The sequence below is a fragment of the Manacus vitellinus genome, unplaced genomic scaffold (assembly GCF_001715985.3).
Source record: "Manacus vitellinus isolate BGI_N305 unplaced genomic scaffold, ASM171598v3 scaffold_16_pilon, whole genome shotgun sequence".
NCBI classification, from domain to species: Eukaryota; Metazoa; Chordata; class Aves; order Passeriformes; family Pipridae; genus Manacus; species Manacus vitellinus.
In genome coordinates this window covers 8,924,106-8,944,346 of record NW_021939189.1, presented here as the reverse complement: position 1 = coordinate 8,944,346, position 20,241 = coordinate 8,924,106, and the positions used below count along the sequence as shown (strand labels likewise).

At 43.4% G+C, this 20,241-nt stretch overlaps 1 protein-coding gene across 1 annotated transcript in view; it reads right to left on the bottom strand.

Annotated features, from left to right (window-relative positions):
- CEMIP (cell migration inducing hyaluronidase 1) overlaps window positions 1–20,241 on the bottom strand; it is a 54,767-nt gene that overhangs the window by 17,433 nt on the left and 17,093 nt on the right. Inside the window, exons 11-17 of the mRNA XM_008925397.3 lie at window positions 14,130–14,305; window positions 13,345–13,554; window positions 7,903–8,108; window positions 4,607–4,676; window positions 3,729–3,857; window positions 2,957–3,042; window positions 112–243 (exon numbers count right to left, since the gene is read on the bottom strand). Coding sequence (XP_008923645.3) covers window positions 112–243; window positions 2,957–3,042; window positions 3,729–3,857; window positions 4,607–4,676; window positions 7,903–8,108; window positions 13,345–13,554; window positions 14,130–14,305 — 1,009 coding nt within the window. The remainder of the gene's footprint in view (window positions 1–111; window positions 244–2,956; window positions 3,043–3,728; window positions 3,858–4,606; window positions 4,677–7,902; window positions 8,109–13,344; window positions 13,555–14,129; window positions 14,306–20,241) is intronic.

The following is a 20,241-nucleotide window of genomic DNA, read 5'->3' as shown; positions in this document are numbered from 1 at the left end:
CAGCCTTGGCCGTATGAAAGGTGCAAAGCGATATAAATAGTCTGAACCACAGCTATGCTCGCCATAAACACCAGGCTGAACTCTTAGGAGTTGAAATAAGGCAAAACTCACTGGCAGTTGTCCAGCCACACATCTCCACCTCGCAGCCAGGCCCCGTGATCCTGATTCTTGTAGGCAATAAAGCGCTCGATTATCGCAGGTTCCCTGGGCTTCAAAGGATCAGCATCCTTGTGTGGGCTGTACCTGCAACCAGGAGAGGAGAAAGTTTGGTGAGGGAAGGTAGCCTTGCTCGCTGCACGGCCCTGCTAAACATCTGGTTTGTGGTAACCCAGGAACAGCTTTGGGACAACAGTCCATCCACGTAGCGTGTCTGCTCAAGCAGTGATGGCCAGACCCAGCTGCCAAGGGAAGGAAGGTCCAGGCAAGGCAGTTGTCAAGACCCACTCCAAGTTTCCTTTCACCTTTCCAGTATTGTATTGCTGATATATTGCTGAAAGCATGGAAAGTTTATTATTGCTCCCAAAAGTATGAGATTTTTTTTTAATCCTTTACTGTTATCCTTTAGCATATTCCTGTTATTTAGATAAATATCCTTTTGTTTTCCCTTTTGACCACTCTTATCTCCTAACTTTGGCTATACTGTGGCCTTGAGTACCACTGCCAAGTTTTTCTTGCTGCAGAAAGGAATTAAAACATCTCGGAGAGGGGCCGAGAGTATGTCCTTCACTATTCCCATTACACAGGACACACGTACAAGATTTATTAACTCTGAAGGTCTCCATATGATGAAATACTGGCCTGATGTAGCAAAGAAAAGCAGACAGAAGTGGAAACATGTGGCAACATGTGCCCTCAGTTGCTCCCTGTCAGCCACCACTCAGGCCGCAGGGTCTGAGAAAGGGTCTGGCTCTCTACAGTGATGCTGAGCCCAGCTACCATTTACCCAGTCCTGAGGCACAGCTCTCCTTTTTACTGTTGAAGGAGCATCTCCCATCATACTGCACAGCTTAGAAAACCTGACAGATGAGTATCCAACGCAGTGCCAGCAACGGATGGTCCAGAGATTAAAATTCATTCCTCACCAATGGATAGCGAGGCCAAGCTGTCAAATTGCTAACAGATATTCAATAGCACTTTGCTTTGCTTAATAAGCCATCATATCAATCTAAAACTGAGCATCAGGCTGATAGGGTTCCAGTAAATGAATATTGCTTTGGCAGCTTCATCACTGTGAATTTGCTTTCAGGGAGAGATTTAGTATCAGCCCTTGTGAATTCCCCAGACATTGTTAAATACAGATATTTTGAGATGGATTCAGATTTCATTCACATCTGTGATAACCAGAGGAACGCTACAGGGTACAGAATTTTACTCAGATATTTAATGCTGTAACTGAATGTCGAATAATCTCTCCAACTCTGTAACTGTCCAGCCTAGCTCACAGTTTGCCCCAGCCAGCCCAGCTATAATCATTTATTCAGTTGTTCAGTCTTGACACATGAAAAGTGGAAAATGGAATAATCTGAGCTGCAGCCTATGCCAGTGGGTAATCCCCAAGCATAACCATGACTGTATTATGACTTGTTTGGCTTCCAGGGGTCATTCCTGCCCTTGTATGGCAAGGGAGAAATTGCCTTTTGTAATCACTTACTGTGCCTGTGGCAGCAGGCAGTGTCCCAAGGCACGTGTTCAGCTCTATGGGAAAACAGCATCCCAAGAACAGGCTCCTCTTCATAAGTTATTTTTTAGCAGTTACTTTTACCATTGAATTAATCATTTCAATTAACTGAGCATGAAAATAATGTAAATAACATTCACTTTTGAACATCTTTTAGCATCAGCTGCTAGCCAGGGGTGATGTGGGTCACAGGATAACTGATATCTGAGCTCCTGGCTGGGCTCCCCCGGGGAGGAGGACTGATCCTACCCCTGCAGTGCTTGCCCAGTGCATGAGGACAGTAGTCTGGGTAACCCACACCCCTGAGATGGAAAGGACAAAAGGATAAAGTTGTCATTCTCCCCCTGCTGAGCAGAGGTTTTCAGCAGGTTTCTCTTCCTTACATGGTTTCTTCTGTCAAGAAACCCAGTCGTGGGAGAATGCAGGTTGGGTGCAACTGGAGGTAATTGGTCTGTCAGGAAAGAAAACTATGAAACTTGAGAATATTTAAGTCCTTTTACGTGTCTGGGGGTTGGTAACTAAGTTAAGAGCCAGACTCAACCTCTAATGAGATACAAGGGTGCAGGTGCAGTCCTTACATCAGCCTCCTCACTGGGGCCAGCTTTGCCTGGGAATTCTCAGAAGCAACCAGACCAAAGTAGGTCTGCTGATATGATACAGTCTATAGAGAAATTTCCAGTATTTCTCAATTACTCCATTACACTGCACAGAGGTTGTGCACAGCAGCAGAGATGAAAGATCGTTCTGTGTATTTAATTGTGATTATTATTGCAGTGTCAGATTTGGAACTAGACTGAAATTGGAAATCAAAGCATGAGCTCCATGACATAAGCACTCCCTGTTCAAGTAGGTTTTAAAAGAATGAATAAAATCAATATCATTCCCAGGAAATACTTCAATTTCTAATTGCTAAGAAACTCTTGCAGCAAGTTCTGCCCAGGGGGACTGTTGACCAGGCAGCAGTGCATTTCCTTGCAAAAAATTCAAAAAGTTAGTGGAACACCCTAGAGCACATGTAACATCCATGCCAGCTCAGCTCAGAGCTAAAGAGCAAGGACAAAACCAGAAGGGTGTGGGTGTTGGGGGTCTCTTATAAAGGAAAATATAGAGATGAAGTTAGAAATGTCAAGGTGTGTGTAAGTGAAGACCCTCCCTCAATAAGAGCCACCCCAAAGGCATTGCAGTGATTCTTGTCAGCTTCCTTGGGGGCAATTTCATAGCTTTCAGTCAGTGCTACAGAGAAACCTTTTCCAAACTAAACTGTGTAAAACACTTTACCTCCCAGAAATCATTGTCAGGATAGGTCTTTTGTCCTTGGCAGAGGCTGGAGTGGTTTTAACGCCGTTATCAATGATCATTCCAGCCTAAAGAAAAACAGAAATGCAATATCACAGTATATTTATAAATATTACAGTTCTTTCCATCTCCAGACTCTACCTCCAGTTTTTCTCCTAATAACAGCTTCTGTTAGTAGCATGTGAAGCAGAGGGCTGCCAGGACTACCCAGATTTGCATATATCCCCCAAAATTGCTGCAAACTTCTAGAACTGCACTTTTCTCATAAATGCATGTATCCCCACACACATACACCCTCTGCTGCAGTCTAAAGCCCTCAGCAACACACAGCCCCACAGCCCAGCATGCTAAGGGGTAAATAAGCAGGGAAGGCAATTAGACACAGCGGCCGTATTTATCCCTCTAGAAGCTGTTCAGTTAATTGCTAACATTGGCAGTTGAGGTGTATAATTAGACAAGCTGCCAATAGATGCTCCTGGAGGCACTACTTTAAGAGTGCAGAGGCAGTGAAGCAGCCTGTGCAGAGGGGAGAGCTGCTCTGGATGCCCAAGAGCCAAGTGGGAGTTGCTGCTGGCCAGCTCCGAATGCTCCCACGCCAGCCTGTGAGCTGCTTTATCTGCAGACACAAACAAGCTCGTAGGAACTTTTAGTGAAACAGAAAGCACAGGCACTAATAGCTTGCAGAACCCAAAGAGCTGGAGCGAGGAGACGGTGTTTTTTCCGAGGGCAGCATTCCCGTTGCGTGCAGACTCACCCGGTAGTTGGAATGCGCACGGTTGTTGGAGAATTTCCCCATCGGCACATGTTCTGAGTAGCCAGGGGAGTACATGCCTGCTGAGGGCCCTGTTGGCACGTGGTGCAGAACAAACCAAAAGCCTGTTTCCTGAGGAAGAGAATGGACACCTGAGACTTGGCTGGTCCACATTAGCCCAAGGAGATCTCAGTAAAGCCCAAGACAGGACAAATCACAGCCAGCAGCACTGACCTGTGTAAGTCTCTGCAGCAAAGAGTTTAATGCACACAAACACTGACATTCCCCCTCCCACATCTTCAGGGTGCCAGAAGTTAATCTTTGACATCGATATTGAAGTTCTAAGCGAGACTTTTGAAACTTAAAAATCAAATAATTTTTATTTAGTTGCCTAAAAATGTACAAGGAGCACTAATCTAGGTGCTCAGGTTTGGAAGCTTTGGAAAGACCACATCTTTCTGTATAAGGCTTGGTTTGCTTGTTTATTTGTCTTCATAGGACAACAAGGAATTCCTGTGGAATTAGCACTAGGGCTGATTGAAATTTCTGAGCACCATTACTGTGCTGCAATCAATGGAATCATTGCCAAAGGCTTCTCTGTAACTCTGCAGTCACATTTATTTAATTTATTCAAGCTGCACACTGGGAATTTTGGTTCAACCCACCCAGCTCTAGAAACAGCAAGTGACAAGAAGTGTGGAGCAAAAGGAAAAACATTATTTTTACTGGTAGCACCAGCCACATTACTGTATGTCTCAGTCAAACAGTTTTAAAAATGTCTGTGTTACAGAAGCAAGTTTTATTCCAGCAAGAGCCTCCCTCAGCCTTGCAGGGCTTTAACTGGCCTGAGCTATTACCAAATAAGAAACTTGTGCACTCACCTCAGATCCAGCAGCTGCACAGTTTATAAGGTTGTTGTGTGGGTTTGCTATCCAGAAGGTGGATACAGCACTGCAGGTCAGGAAAACAAAGAATAACATGAGAATGACACTTTGAGCACACACCAGTCACCCATCAACTCCCCCATTACAGGCAGGGCCAATACCCCAGATAAGGGGTCCTTCCCAGAGGGCAAAAGGAATGTTTTTTCTTTCTCTTCTCATTCCTTCTGTCCTCTGTGGTTTGACAGAGAGCATGGTCTTATCTCTTAAAACACCAAGTATTAAATGAGGAATTTTGACTGCAATTCCAAGCCTGCTATGAAGCTGTCAGATGTCAATCATGTTTTATGATAAAGTAAATATTTGTTGCACAAGTCAAAGAAAAGAACTTTGCCCCCAAGTAAACCCTCAGGTTCATTAGAGACTTATTTAATCAAGGGACCCAATGAATTGCCTCTTAATGGCTTTCCAAGTGTACCCCAGTACCTGTCTTTGCCAGGAGTTGCTGTGATTCATTAACTTTATTTGCTCCCACTCTCCTGAACGTTTCTTTTGGAACAGAAGGACTTCATTTGTCTAATGCACATAAAAGACTCTTAATTGAAAGATTCCCATTAAAGAGGAAAGACCAATCCATCACTGTCCATCCTGTGACATACAGCATTCATTAACCAACAGCCATGGAAAACACCCAGCACTTACAGCCAGCAGATTGGCCCCCTAAATTGGATGGGTGAGATCTCCCTCCTGCAGAGGATGAACCTAGGGAACCCTTATGTCTATTTTAATCTTGTCATGAGGGAGTTCACAGGGGCTTCAGGCCAACTGATTCTGCTGATGGAGTTCTGTTTGTGCGACTTTATCATCAAAACACAGCAAATTTTTTCTATTTTGAGCCTATGACTGGCCCAGAAAAAAAACAAGTTTGGATTATTTATAGACTACCTCCTGCTGCGTAGGCAAGGGCAAGGGCAAGGACAGAGTATTTTCACAGTGACCTGTCCTTCAGCCCAATCCTGTTCCTCAGAGCCATATGGATTGGGCAGGTTATCGTGTCATTTGGCACAATCCTATTGTCTTAATTCCTGGAAGTGGCTGCCTGTCTGTGTCTTCCAAGCTGATGGAGCCACAGCCAGTGCTCATCCCACGTCCCTGTGCTGGGTGCCTTGGCCACTGCCCCAGGGATAGTGTTAGTGCACTTGTGCACTTGCAAGCTGGATGAACCCCATACAAAACAAGCTGCTTTTCTCGTCAGACCTTGAATCCTTTTATAAAGGAACACATGTCAGATCAAAGTACCATAATACCTTTCCATTAGAATGCACATATTCATATAACAGTCTTCAAAATGGCACAAAATATATCCCTCTGACTATTAAAAGAATTGTCAGTGGAAAATTAGCACAATGGCTATTAACCCTATTTTATGAATGGAGACATTAAGTGTATTTTATAAACAAACACAGATGTGAAAAAGAGCATTGCATGAATTCATCTCTTTCCTTTGCCAAACTAAAAAGTTAACAATATGTTTGTTTGGACAAAACCCCAGTTTGTTCTGAGGACAGAATGGATGATACTGATACAGCCTCAACAGATTGAGAGTATTTTCAAGTAAAAGAAATCCCCTGAAGAATTGTAGCTGTTAGGCATCAATCAGCTTCTAGCTGTCTCATTTTCAGGATGGAAGTCTGGCTTCACAGCCTTTCTCATTGACTGTTGAAGGGTCAGAAACTTGAGGGTTTTGTTAGTGTAGATCCCTTCCCCCTGCAACTACAGCCGAATAAATTTCTGGAGCAAAATCTGGACTACAGGCAGAAGTGTTCCTGTCTCCCAGCAGCTTCAGCACAGCACCAATGCTCTGTTGTCTCAAGACAAATCTTCATTGTGAAAGACCTCCCATGTTGTTGCACAGGGGTCTTGTCCACAAGATGATCCACCATCAATTTTAAACCCTTTACAGGCAAGTTTGATGTCCAGCTTCTAATGGAAAACACTCTGAAAACAATGTGGTTCCACAGATCTGCTCCAGATCTCTTGCTATGCTCCCTGCACTCCAGCTGGGGATGTGCTTGCCTAGCTGCTAAACACACAGGTTTGACTTTCAGAGCCTAGCCTAGTGCTCTCTTAAGAAGAGTCTGGGGCACAGGGGAAGAAAAAGAAACCTAATTAGCTGCCTGAAATGCATCAAAATGAGCAGGTTCCCTAAACAGCTAGTAATTAGCAATGAAATCATATTCCCAGGTTGACCTTGATTTTGGGGCAGAAAACCCACTGGAAAACTATGGAAAGAAAGGCTAGAGTAGTCTTCAGAGGCTCAGTGAGTCCATACCCTGCCTTTTGACAAGACTAACTACAACCACATTTTTATTTGTGATGGGCATTTCTCTAACCTGTGCTTTAAAATTACTGATAATGAAGAATCCATGAATTCCCCCAAGAAAAAATTCGAGTGCTTAACTCTGTAGTCAGGTTGATTGTGTTTCTTCTGTATCTCACCTGATTTTTCACCTGACACTGCAAGGCCAAAAAACTGCAAAAAGAATTTGCAAAAGCTCTTCTTATTGCAAATGTTTCTATTTGACGGATCCACAAGGACACTTAGAGGAAAGGATCTTGCAAAAAGGGAGATGAAAGACATTTGGCATTTTTCAAGTTTAATAGATTGTTTGTGGCAAATGAAAGTTTCCAGGAGTTCTCATGAAAACATTTTCATGAGCTCATGTACAGAAGAGAGATCCAAGGGATGTACACAGTCTTTGATCTTATATTGTCAAGCTCCAATTCGATGCTAAACTGCATTTATTATATCACTCTGGTTTCACTTCAGAGTTTGGGCAGACTGTGCCAAACGAATGCATAATATCAATGCTGTACCATTAAACAGTATCTATTCTTCACAGATAACAACTTCTGAATCAATGTGAATCTTTCCAAAATCAGCTGCCATTTGGGATGAGTACACAGCCCATTCTGAACTCAGCAACTTTCGGCTGAGCCATTGGGTTCAAGACTCCATAAGACACATGGCATCACTGCTTACTTTGAAAGAAAGGTTTTCAGTATCTGAGGTAGGAACCATCACAGTGGCCTTTATGCAAAAAATGTTAAGTATGCTCTAGGTGTGTAGGTATCTGATTAGTACAAGGATAAAGACCTCAAGGAAACTACTCTCCCAGCTTTGGGACATGCAGCCCAGAGCCCTACAGACGATTACATAATCACATATACAATGCTATCTGCTATGGCTAAGTCCTGCAAAGAGAAGGAAGACGAAAAGGAAGGCTCCCACTCACCTACAGTCCTGCCTGGGTTTGGGGATGTACCCTGGGTAAGCTCCCTCTGTGATCAGCTTGCACATCCTGCTGTCCCTGTCGGAGGGGAGCAGCGTGCTGGGTTTAACAAGGAGTCCAAGGCAGTGATCAAACGTGTTGCGCTCTTCTGGTCCGTCCTCCGTAAAAAAGCAATGGCCCAGTGCATCATAACCCACCACATCCTTCACCTGCATGCACAAAACAAAGGTCAGTGTTTAGGCTTCATGCTTCAGCCACTGTGTAATTAAAACAAACTTTGCAGTGCTGGCACATAGGAGCCCCAGTACCCTTCTGAGCTCAGGATCTATAAGCAAAATTAAAAGGAAGATCACTCTCTGCCCTTAAGAGCTTATAGTCTAAGCAATAACTCCAAAACTTAACTAGAATTTGTCATCACCTAGGAAATGCTCATTCCATTCTTTTGTTGGCCTGTGAAATCAGAGACTTTCTTAGCATGACGCTGAAAAAAACGTGGGGTGGGGGAAGACATTAGATGTTAAAATCACATCTGGGCTCATTCATCTTCATGTGGAATTGCATGAGCAGCTACGCAAAATGCAACTGAAAAATGCAGCTGAGCTGAAAGAATATTTTTTCAGGCTATCAGAGGGGCAGCAAGTTATTTTCCAGACAGGCTGGCTTGTTTTGGGTTTGACCTGATCCTTTTTTCCAAGTTGTTGACAGAAGCTTTACTTGACCCTGAGACAAATCAGCTGGTGTTAATCAGCACTCTTCTGGGTTTGGTTTGCATGTTGTTAACATTGGGACACCATTGGCTGGACAGAACAATACCCATCACACCACGGGAAGGTCTGAGAAAACAATTTCAGGAGCAGATACGTGAATTTGAAGCCCAAGGTTGGGACTGGGTGGGAAACAACAGCCCCTGGATACACAGCAAGTGTGTCCAGCAAGTCAGTTGTTTGTGGATATGTCTGGGATATGGAAAATTAATTTCAGGTCTCCACTGACCAGGTGAAGGTCTGGATCTCCTGGGCTCTTTCCTTGCTGTTCCCATCAGTCATCACCCATCAATCACCCTGGACTCAGGAAACTTTCTACCTGCTTCTGATGAAACAGCAATTGTCAAGGGGCAAAAGACAATATTAAACTAGATGGAAGACCTGTTCATCACAATGTCATTGAGAGACCTGGGTGTTCAAGTGCTTGAATTACTTTTGTAAACAGGTCTCAGACTCCTTTGTCACCTTCATGCCTCGTTCTCAAGGCAAGGAGAACCAATTTCAAATAAAATCCCAGGATTAGTGTTGAAATTATTACAAATATGTTTTCACATAAGAGAAAACACTTTTCCTGCCAAATCTATTACTAGCTTACATCCACACAGTCTTCTATTATGTATCATCCGTGCTCCAGTGTAAATACTCAAATCTCTGAACACGAGTCATCACAGTAAATTAAACACAGCTAAAATGACCTGCAAAGTAGTGCATTCCTTCAAACTACCTCACTGAAATTTACTGCTAACTTCCCATATCTAATAAAATGATAGATTTTGTAAGGTTTAGGCTTCTTTATTAAGGTGTAAAACATATGTACTAAACTGTTCTCACTCGGAAGAATGAACTCTCTTAGCCATGTAATAATAAGGGTTTACAGGACAGAAGAACATTTCAGAAGAGTGAGCAATCTTTTCAGAAGAAGTTTTCCAACATTTACAGAAAGTCTTTTAACTACAGAGATGTCAGAATTCCACAGAGACTGCCACCAAACGCTATTAGCTTTCTTTCACAGAACAGTAATACTGAAAAGACACATAACTAATGGTGTCACCACATTTAGATGACAGAAGCAGTTTCTACAGAGAAAGGTTTGCCCCTTTGGTCATTTATCTTTCCAGGCAGCACAGCACAGCACCAGGTCTGGTCACCTGCAGTGACCAGACTCAGCTGGGGCAAAGCCCACCTATGTGCACTGGGAGTACCATCACAGGGGAACACATCTCCCAGTAGGGTGAGAGAGGGGGGAAGCAGAGAGAGGTGTGTGCACTGGCAGAGGGGCTCAGAGCCACCAAATGCCTGCTGTTCTCCTAACTCATCCCTGGAAGTCCACAGAACAACAGGAGTTATCAGCCAGGGACCTGGTCCCTAAGGCATTTTTCACCCTCTCTTTGATGAATTAATTCCCCGTATCTCACCTCTCGGTCAGCCCTGACTTGGTTTCCTGGGCATGCTTTCATGCACAAGCCCAGTACTGAAACGTTTGGATAGCAAATGAGATGCTTGTTCCAAAATCACTTTTCTAATGTATTTAATTTTTTATTTGATTAAAACCTTGCTAATAGTCCCTAATCTTACATTAACCATGAGTAATTTAGGGCCAGATAATGCCCTTCCATGGCAAAACATTGCTGCGAATTATAGCTGGATTAGTAAAAGCAGATACCACTGAAGCTGTTTGATGGCTCAGACTCTTAATCCATGAATTTCAGCTCTCCCCTGCATCCTGCCAGACTATTTATTGATCCACAATGAATTTCCTTTCCCAGTGGGTGTTTCTATTTTAGCTTCCACACTGGGATCCAGTGGAGAGAGTAGGAATCAGAGCAAAGTTTCATCCCTGGGATTGCAGTGGTGTAACAAGGTGGTTTTTTTGGCCAACATACTAAAGAAAACATTGGGTAATCATTGCATTTTAAAACACTAATTAAGGTGAGAAAATAATTTCTAAAGATTTATTTCCAGAAGGACCCTCTGTGCCTTCCAGATAATATGGATTTGCAGACAAGTGCAGAATAACCCATCAATGAAGTGAGCTAATGTCGAGACAGCAACTTCTAGCAGACTGTACAGACTCACAGAAAAACAGCTGTCATCAGGAATAACTGGATACCCTTTTCTCCTAGACTTTTCAGAATGAGTATCTCTGAAATGCCATGAGAAAAGTAACAGCAAAGCAAGCAGGGAAGCCTGTATGTAAATTACCAACCTGCTTTAATGACAGTTAAAAACAACTGATGTCCCTCTCCCACTTATTAAAGCATTTGGACAGGTACTCTACCACACTCATGCAAGAAACCCCTCCGAGCTCAACAGCTTAATGTGAAGGACATCATTAAGTGCTGTGCTATGCTGAGGTTTAATGGTCCAGTTAGATTTTTTTATGGCTATTTCCAAAGTGTGGTTTGTGCACATCATTAAGGGAAATTTTCCCTCAGCAAAGAATGCTTTGGATCCACCTGATCTCAGAGGGAATGAATGTTACCTAGGGAAAGACAGATCTCATCTCTGTTTGCACAAATGATGTTCTTGCATGTAGAAACAGGTGGTGTTGCCCAAGTAGAAAGACAATAGGCAACTAGGAAATGTATAGAATAACTGTTGTAATCATCAGAGACCATGTGCATGTCAGTGAATATATCTGGGGCAGAAGGAAGAGGAAAGGAAGGAAATGAGTCAGAAAGCAGAGGAGATTGTGGTGGGATCACCTGACAAGTCAAGGCATGGAGCTGCTGATGCAGATGCCTATCTGAGCAACGAAATAACATCTAAGTGATGCAGTGTTTGGAGCACATATTCTGTGACACAACTGGTCAAACTCGATCAGATTGTTTTAGTTCATTGGGGCTTTCCTTTTAGCTGTCAGCAATAATTATGAGGTTAAAATAAAAAAAACAAATAAAGTATTATAAATAGAGTTCAGTATTCACACATTTTGATAAACTAAAATCAATAGGGATTAAATTCTTGACTAACTAATGTCCTAAATTCTAAGATCTGTCTAGGGTGCCTTTTCATGGAGACAAAGGATGGTCATTTAGGGAATTGTGGTTGTTGAATGACAGCAAGAGAATCAAGTTGCTTTCATCAGCTACATCAGCCTGTCTAAATTTCATCATGCCATCTTGGCTGGAAAAGCCTGAGCACATGGATCCGTATGCCGTGGATGCCTCATGGCATAGCTGTCACCCAGAGAAAGCACAAGAGACAAAGTTATTTCCAAATGCTTTATATGAAGCCATCTATCTGACTGATAGGAGAATGCCTGGCTCATGCCTGTGCAGCCACAGGATGTGTTTATGGTGCCACAGGTGACAGCCCACTGTGGTGTGACAAATGAGCCCCTGTAAGACCCCACAGTGCTGCCCTACCACTCTGCACATTAATTGTATACTAAGCCCCTGTACTGGCAGCTTCAGATTGGGCAGATGCCATATGACCCTGAATGACTTATGTAATTTATGCTGTAGAATGTCTTTTTTCTTCAGAAGCCGTGTTCACTTGGTAGGTTTTCAGGATCGTGTTATAAACTTAGAAGGACAGAGGTCAAACCCAAAAACCTCAGATTCATAAATAGCAGATAAAAGCTGCTCTGCTTCTGGAGCTGTAATTTCAATGTCCTTTGTTCAACTTCTGTGCATTTTAATTATGCCTGTGACTCACCCTTCCAGTGCTGCCAGTTTTAGAGGTATGAACTGCTAGTGCACAGTGACCATCCAGGTTACAACTGCCAATGATATGTTTCCACTTAAAACTCTCATATATAGGAGCAGGGCTCTTGATGGTACAAATTCTCCTTTTCAGGGACTTTTTTCCTTTTGGAATACACTGCCATTTCACTGAATGGGTGAGAGTCCTTTGCCTACAGGAGTCCTGCACCATTAAGATTTCCTTCTTGAAGAACATCCAGCCTTCCTGGACTCCTCTACCCTTCAGGAACTGCCTCCCAAGGGATTCTGTCAAACATGCTCCTAAACAGGTCAAAGTCTGCCCTTCAAAAGACCAAGGCAGCCGTTCTGCTGACCCCCCTCCTTACTTCTCCGTGAATAGAAAACTTTATAATTTTGTGATCATTATGCCCAAGAGGGCCTCTAACCATCACATCACCCACAAGTCCTTTTCTGCTCACAAACAAGAGGTCCAACATCCTTACCACAAAAACAAAGGCACCCCTACATTTGGGAAGAATCTGACCGTGTTCTTCATGTCTCTGGTGTGCTGTAACTTGGCTGGTAAACATCAGTTATTTTATAGATTTATCCTGAAGGATTTCTTGTTTTGGAGGGCAACTGGCAAATCAGAGCTCTGTGAGTGCTTGATGTTGTGACTGGCATTGCAAACCCAAACCTTCATTACAGCAAAGATGAGGCACACTTAGAGCTTCTGATTATCCTCTTTAAATAGCAAGCTCTGTCTACAGAGAGATCCAACTACTCATTAGAGATGGGCTGGTCTGCTGACATTGCTGCACACAGAAAAATGTTCTGCCCACTCTGAGTCACACACAGCCCCCAGTGCCACACTGGCAGGTTGAAACACTCCTGGCATATCCAGAGCGGGAAGAGTCAGACATTGGCTCTAACAATAAAACACATCATCCTGCAGCAATTGAGCTGTACCCATGCTGTGAGGAAATTTTTTTGCTGGTGCCTGTATCTCTAAGGTAGACAGTCAGACTTCTTACCAGTAAACCATTGGATCCATGGACTGTGACGCAGCGGGAGAAGGTATGGTGGATGGAGGTGTCCTTTATGTATGTTGGGGGGTTGTAGCCTCCTTTCTCATCCACATCTCCAGCCATATGGAAATGAATTGGGTAATGTCCCATTGTCTGCTGGCCCATGTATTTCAGTTCTAGACCTTCAATGTGGGTAGCCTTAAAATCTAGACCAATCTGGAGGGCAAAACAACATTAGTCAAGAAACACAAATGCCTTTTGAGGGCAAGAAGAGGGCATACAGGCATAGGAAGGGTTGCGCTGTGTCTGCTGGAAAGATTTACTCTGTGGAGGGAAGGGTATGGCTGCAGGGTGAGGGAAAGAGGGTCATGGTGGCTAAGAGGTGATCTTTGATCACCTCACTGTTTTGATGGCTACATTTAACTTAATTTCAGAAGGAAAACAGTTTTTATTTAATGTTTTCTACAAATTTCAGCCAGCTGGGTGCAAATCAAATTTCCTGGGCTGAGCACTACCAAAATCTGGGGAAAACTGAGATCAGGATGTTGACACTGTATCTCAGGCGGGTTGATAACCAGCCTCATTGGTCGAGCAGTGTCTGCAGGGGCACGACATGCACTTCAAATCCAAAGGACAGGTAGCAGAGGAGGGTGGATCTGCTGTAATGTGGGGAGAGTTTGTTTGCTCAATGGTTGACACAAGGAATTTTTCTCTTCCTGCATCTTGGCTTCCTTGGTATGTGAAGGTGTGGTTGGAGGGAGAAAAATGCAAGCAAAGGGCTCTAGCCCTACCTTGATGTGTCCCCCAAAGGTGTCGAAATCAAAGAAGGAGCATAACTTGCTGCTGTACTCATAGCACTGCCCCTCCATCTCGCCCATCACCACGACGTTGCGGCTCAGCAGCCCCACCTCTGCCCGCATGTCGACGCCGTCGATGACTTCCCCGACATGGAGGTAGGTTGCTTTTCCTAAGGGAACAAGATCCAGTTTCAGGGTTACTCTGCCAATGCTGCTGGTTTCCCCTTGTGCCTCCTGTGGTGTGGTTGGCGTGAAAATGAAAGGAGTAATCAAGTCAGCAAAAAACTGTTGGCCAACACCTCAAAGGAGGGAAGGCTGGAACACAGGTGACACCCAAGTTCTTGCTGAGATATTTGCAAAAGAGGAAGTGGGGTTTTTGGTCTTAAGTTGCTTCATTTAACCAGGGTGTTAAACTAACAGTCTGTTAGGCAAAACACATTTCCTACCTTCAAAAGGGACTGCGAACATTTGGGACTGTTTTATTTTGGACTACAATCAGCTCTGTATGAACATCCAGTGCAAAAAACCTGATGATGTAGCTACTGAAAAGTCTAAACCCCCAAGGTTAGCACAGCATTTCCTACAGTAAGACACTGGGAGCTACTCAGATCCCACAACACTACTCATGGGCAAGCATCAGTCTGATCCCGGTAACATCACACTTGCTAATGCAAGCAAGGACAGGACTGGGCAGAAAGCCTTGCAGAAGCTGTGGCTTGGGACAATCGCAACCCCTCACCAAGTTTGTGGGCTGTAAAACCTCCCACTTCCTGCCCACCCAAACCTCTCAATTTTAGATCTACCCTCACATCTCCAACTTGCTCCCAACGCTTCCTTCTGCCCTGGTATTGTTGGAGTCAATAGGATTTTCCATTTACCCCATGCCACATCTCCCTTTGCCAAGCCAAGTTATTCATAACATCCTCCACACACACACATCCCTCCATGGAGGAGTTAAAAGCACAGAGAGCTTTCCCTGCCCTGACTAGAAAGGGGTGAAGTCCAGGCAGTGTGGATATCTGGAAAGCAAAATATCTCTTTGCTGTAATTTCATTCAAACATATTCCTACTCCCTCCTTCCTTCCGCAGCTTTCTGCAGAGAAAAGCCATTTGGGAAAAGGTTCATCTTACTGACTACATTCTGTATTATTCCAGCAAAAATAAGTAATAAACTCTTTAAGTAAACACTGAACTTTAAGGAATGCTACACTCTCATGTATTTAATTTCCATGGAATCGTTCAAATCCTTAATTAGAAACAAATGGCAAGCCTGAAGCCTGGCTATCACTGCAAAGCACTTTATGCTTAAACAGAGGTGCCAAGTCAAGGGGAGGATTTTGAACACTGAAATAGCATTGTTTTTAACCAAACCATGATGCTTTGACTGCATAACAAAAATAAGCAAACACCATTCACTCCCTCTTCTCCTGCAGCTGGGAGCAGTGTGGTTTGATGGTAGTATTGGGATTTGGGAAGGGTGAGTGCTCCACCTTGCTCCAAGGCTGCTGTGTTGTGGGATGAGGTTCACACCACGACATGTGACTTCTGCCTTGGCACCTCCACCTTCAAAATAATCTGATCATGTGAAAAAACACCTTCTGTTAACTAGAGGAGTGGTGATGACCAAACAGGGAGATGCAGCTTTTCAGCTGCAGTGGGAAGATGAAGCTCCTCTGAGCTCCGCACTCAGTCCAGAAAGGAGGGGCTGCAGATGGGTTTGCACCTCACCCACTTTTGCAGTTGCCTCCCTAGGAAGTCCTGGGCTTACCCAAGGCCCTGTTGTTGCCCTGAAGCCAGTGAGCCCCACTAGGTGTGTGGCCAAAACCAGACCCAACACAGCCAAAAAGCAGCTCTGCTTCCCTTATCCACATACATGAAAAGAGCCACTGAAGTGAGTCCCCTTCATGTGAGAATACTCTGTGCTGGATCCTTGAGAGAATCTGTTCCTTATGAAACTGTTTTTAAGTTGTTATTTTTCAGTTTTCCTCAGAGCTGACCTTTCCTTGATTTACTGAAATGCAGGAAGAAGTTCAGATGATCATAAGAACATCCTATTTGAAGCCACATCTCCAGGATTTGTGGCAGTGAAATTAGATAGGCAGTTTTGTTATTCCTGTGCTGAGCTCTAGAATAATAAATGTCATGCTTGCATGTATTTAATTTAATTTAACACCAGTCCAGACATGCAAAACAGGGTAAGCCCTGACAGGAATGTTAAATACGGACTAACCAGTTTCTAAATATAGCTTCTTGGGTGCATGTTTTTCACTTTGTGCTTTTGCTGACTTGACATGTTTGGAGATAAAGAGAGGGATGGAAAGCAATCCCATTCCAAAGTCAGAGCGGATTTTGAATAATAGCTCCTTTAACAGAGTTTTGAAAAACAAACCTCTCCTCAAGGCAGACAGAAATTCAAGCTCCCCACGGCAACGGGGTTGAAACTGCCTGTGGGAGTCAGAGCCTGGCATGGGAGCCCTTGAATGCTGTACATGCCCACAAGGAACCAGCACTCCAACACTAGGCACCTCCCATGGGACCAGGAGTACCATGAAGTGCATTTACAGACATGTGGCACTACCAGAGACCTGCTTGGACATGTTTAGTGATGGGAATAAAAAAAAAAAAACCAAACAATAAAGAGCTTGCTCTGTGCTGAGTTCAAGGAGTTCACTCAGGGACAGGAGTGTCTCACTCTGCAGAGTACAAGTTTGAAATTAGGCTGCTGCTCACAGCTGGCACACAGAGCTTCCCAGAGAGCAGCCAGGATATCTGAGACCCTGAGCACTGACCCTGGGCAAACCCAATCCTGGGGTTTGCAAACTGGCACTGAAGTGGTTTGATATTAAAAAGACAACACTGTGCTTTGAAGGTGGGAGGAATGTGTCTGCTGCTTCAGCATCAAAGCCAATGCTGCGATTGCCCAATCACTAACAAGCCCAGGGGCCACTGATTCACCTTGTCCTTTGGGCTCGGGCTTGCTGCATCCCTCATGGATAGATATTGCCCTGCCAGCAAGCCAGGCTTGTGCCATGTTATAATATAAACCAAACAAAGCCTTGTAGTGACACATTATGTCTCCCCACAACAGGGCTGTTTGATGGACTAGGAAAAACACCATCCTGGGTTTCCTGCTGTATCATACCAGTGCCTCCAGTTAGCACAATGTAAATTCACAGGGAACAACCTCTTTAATATGTGGGCTTGCTGGTGGAAGTCTTGATTCAGCAAAATATGAGCACATTTCCATGCTTATTACTCAAGACAGTCACTATTGAAGTCGTCAGTTGTTGGCAAAGACAAGGTAATTATTAAAAGAAAGTATACATTACAATAAACATAGATGATCCACTAATTAAGGACACGCTTATGTCAACAAAGAAATTCAAAGCACAGTCTCTCCAAACTGTACAAAGCTCAAGGAAAACCTGCCATACCTGAACCTAGCCATAAAACCTGGGTTTCAGGCCTTATCAAACTTGGGATGGGTGGGATTTTAAAGCTGTTTTACAGATGTGGAAGAGTGCTCAGGTCTGGTGAGTTAGACAGATCGCTCTGAAAACCCTCCCAGGTACACTCAGGCATTCCTAAATCCCTTGGCTTTAAATGACACAAACAGCTAAATCTCCCTTTGAGAACTGAAACAGGCACTTGAAGGTCTGGGTATGGTGAAGATAAAGTGAAGCCAAGGTTCTCCTGGAATATTTTTTTTTTCTCTAAAGAGTCTTCTACTTTGAGTTCTCTAAGGATAAGACCATGTGTCTCATGCTCTTTTAATGTTTCCTAAACAATTTTTTTGAGGGAAATGCTAAACACAATTTGTCTGCTTAACTCACATAATCCAGTCACAGTGAATCCTTCAGGGCATCTTTAAGTCAGTGCAACTCATTGCAGATGCCAGCCCAGATCTGACAAATTTATAATTTTTGCCAAACACTTGTCATCACTGGTGGTAATGCCCCTATTGCTTATATTTAATAACCAACAAATGTTCACAGGGCATCCCTTCAAAATCTCATTATTCTCAATTACCTTGATGGGGTTTGCTGTTGCATCCATAAGTCCCAAGCCTGTAAGGCAATGCAGCATGGTTTGGGTGAGCTGACCAGCTCCTTGAGTCACACAGTACAACCTGATGTCTTAACAAATAAATATTACTCAAATTCATAACTTTTACATAGAAAATTAAATTTTCCACAGTAGAAAGCATAAAACTTTATAAGCAGTTCAGAGCTAACTAAGCCTTCTTGAGACAGTTTCGTGCTGGGTAACTCATCCTGTTACAGCCCCTAATCCCCTTTCTCCTTCAAAATCCTGCCCAGTGTCCCACAAAGCTCAGAAATACACCTCCTGTTGTAGGAGTGTGAAGAGCCTTGTGTTCTCATGGATATTAAGTGTATGTTCAAATGCTGTACTGGATCAAAGCTTCAGTAGCTGTTTGGTTTCAGGGCTAAAATGAGTGGACCTTCAGGCTGCAGATGGGCACGATACAAGGACTGGGGTGGACTGAGGGCAGTGCATCCTATGCTGGCTTCAACCGAGCACTGAGAGGTTCCTGCAAGGTGTATTAGTGTTTTATTCCAATGGCAGTGCCACTGTCTTTCCTAAGGCCACTCCTGTCCCACTTTACACCCTCTTTCTGTAGCAGCTGCTTGGCAATCTACTGACACACTTCTGTAAATGTGAGGTTTTCCCGCTCTGACCTTCCAGGTTTTTACTCTCTTTATTCTGACGTGTAAGTTCTTGCAGCTGGAATGGGAAGATTAAGGTTTGGTGGACAAACAGTTCAAATATTTACTAAAATCAGGCTCAAACTCAACCCTTCTGAAACGCTATGAAAATCTGAGTATTTCTCTGTCCATTCAGCTTTAAGGCAATGCCCAAAGGTAGCAGAAGGAGCTCTGAAAGGCTGTTAGAAAGGGCTATTTCACAAGATTTCCTGCCCAGCCCTCAAGCACCAGAGTTGAATTAGAAAAAGAGCTTTTGGCAAGTTGCAGACAAAATGATGCCAACTTCTAAATAGAACACCCTAAATCTCTAGAAGTATCTGAATCTTGATAGTTGAGAAAGTTCTCCCATCCCTACAGCACCAGATGAATGCTGACACAGTTTGTGAAGTTGTGACATAACTATGTATTAGCATTTTAATTCAAAGTTTTCTGCATGAACAAGATCACAGTAAACTCCATATCTCTAGTATTTGCAACCCAATAAGCATGATTTAGGAGATGTGTGCTTGTAATCATAGATTCATCAGTATGTGGGATAATTGGAGTAATTATGCCAGGCACAAATAGTTTTTTCATCCTTTATCAAGAGCATATAGGAGCACAAAAGAGCATTTCATCATTTCTGTTCCATGGTGAAACTTATCAGCATTGGTAGTAACTTCATACAGAGCAACCAAGATGCAGATAAGACTTGTTTCCCAGGGAAACTAGACAAAATACTTGATCTTTCCTACTATCCAGTTCTATCATAACAACACAACCCTTCCTTCCTTCCTTCCTCCTCCCTCCCTCTGCCCTTCACTGTCGTCCCTCCCCAAACCTTGTGAAGTTGGAAGATCAAACAGTTTTAATCTGTTCCCACAGAGAATATAATCTAGGCACAAAAATGACAAGCAAGAAAAGTTAAACAAAGAAGAAAGTGGAGGAAAAAAGTTCTATTTAAGTGAGCGACCATTTGACTGGGAGCAGGACCTGCAGATCTGGGTCCTCAGGCACACGACATTTACCCATGGGAACCACAGCGTTGACATTGCTGTACTTACTCCAATAAAGGAGTGCAAAAGATCAGAACCTGGGTGCTCTCCCTTGCCTTCTACACTCAGATTTGCCAAAGTCCACAGTTAGACAACTAAACCCGACTAAAACCTGATGGCAATTAAGTATTAATGCCCTTAAGTTGTTTTGAAAAGCTCTAATCAATCCATTCCTAGTAAGTAAAGAAAGTATGAGTTTCAGCAGGAAGTATCAAATATAAATAGGACATGAGCTAACTAATGAGTTTGACTTATTTGGCACAATATGCTAAATCATGTCTATTAAAATACTATTAAACAATGAGAACATAAATTATATTAAACCTTGGTATGCCAAGTACCTGC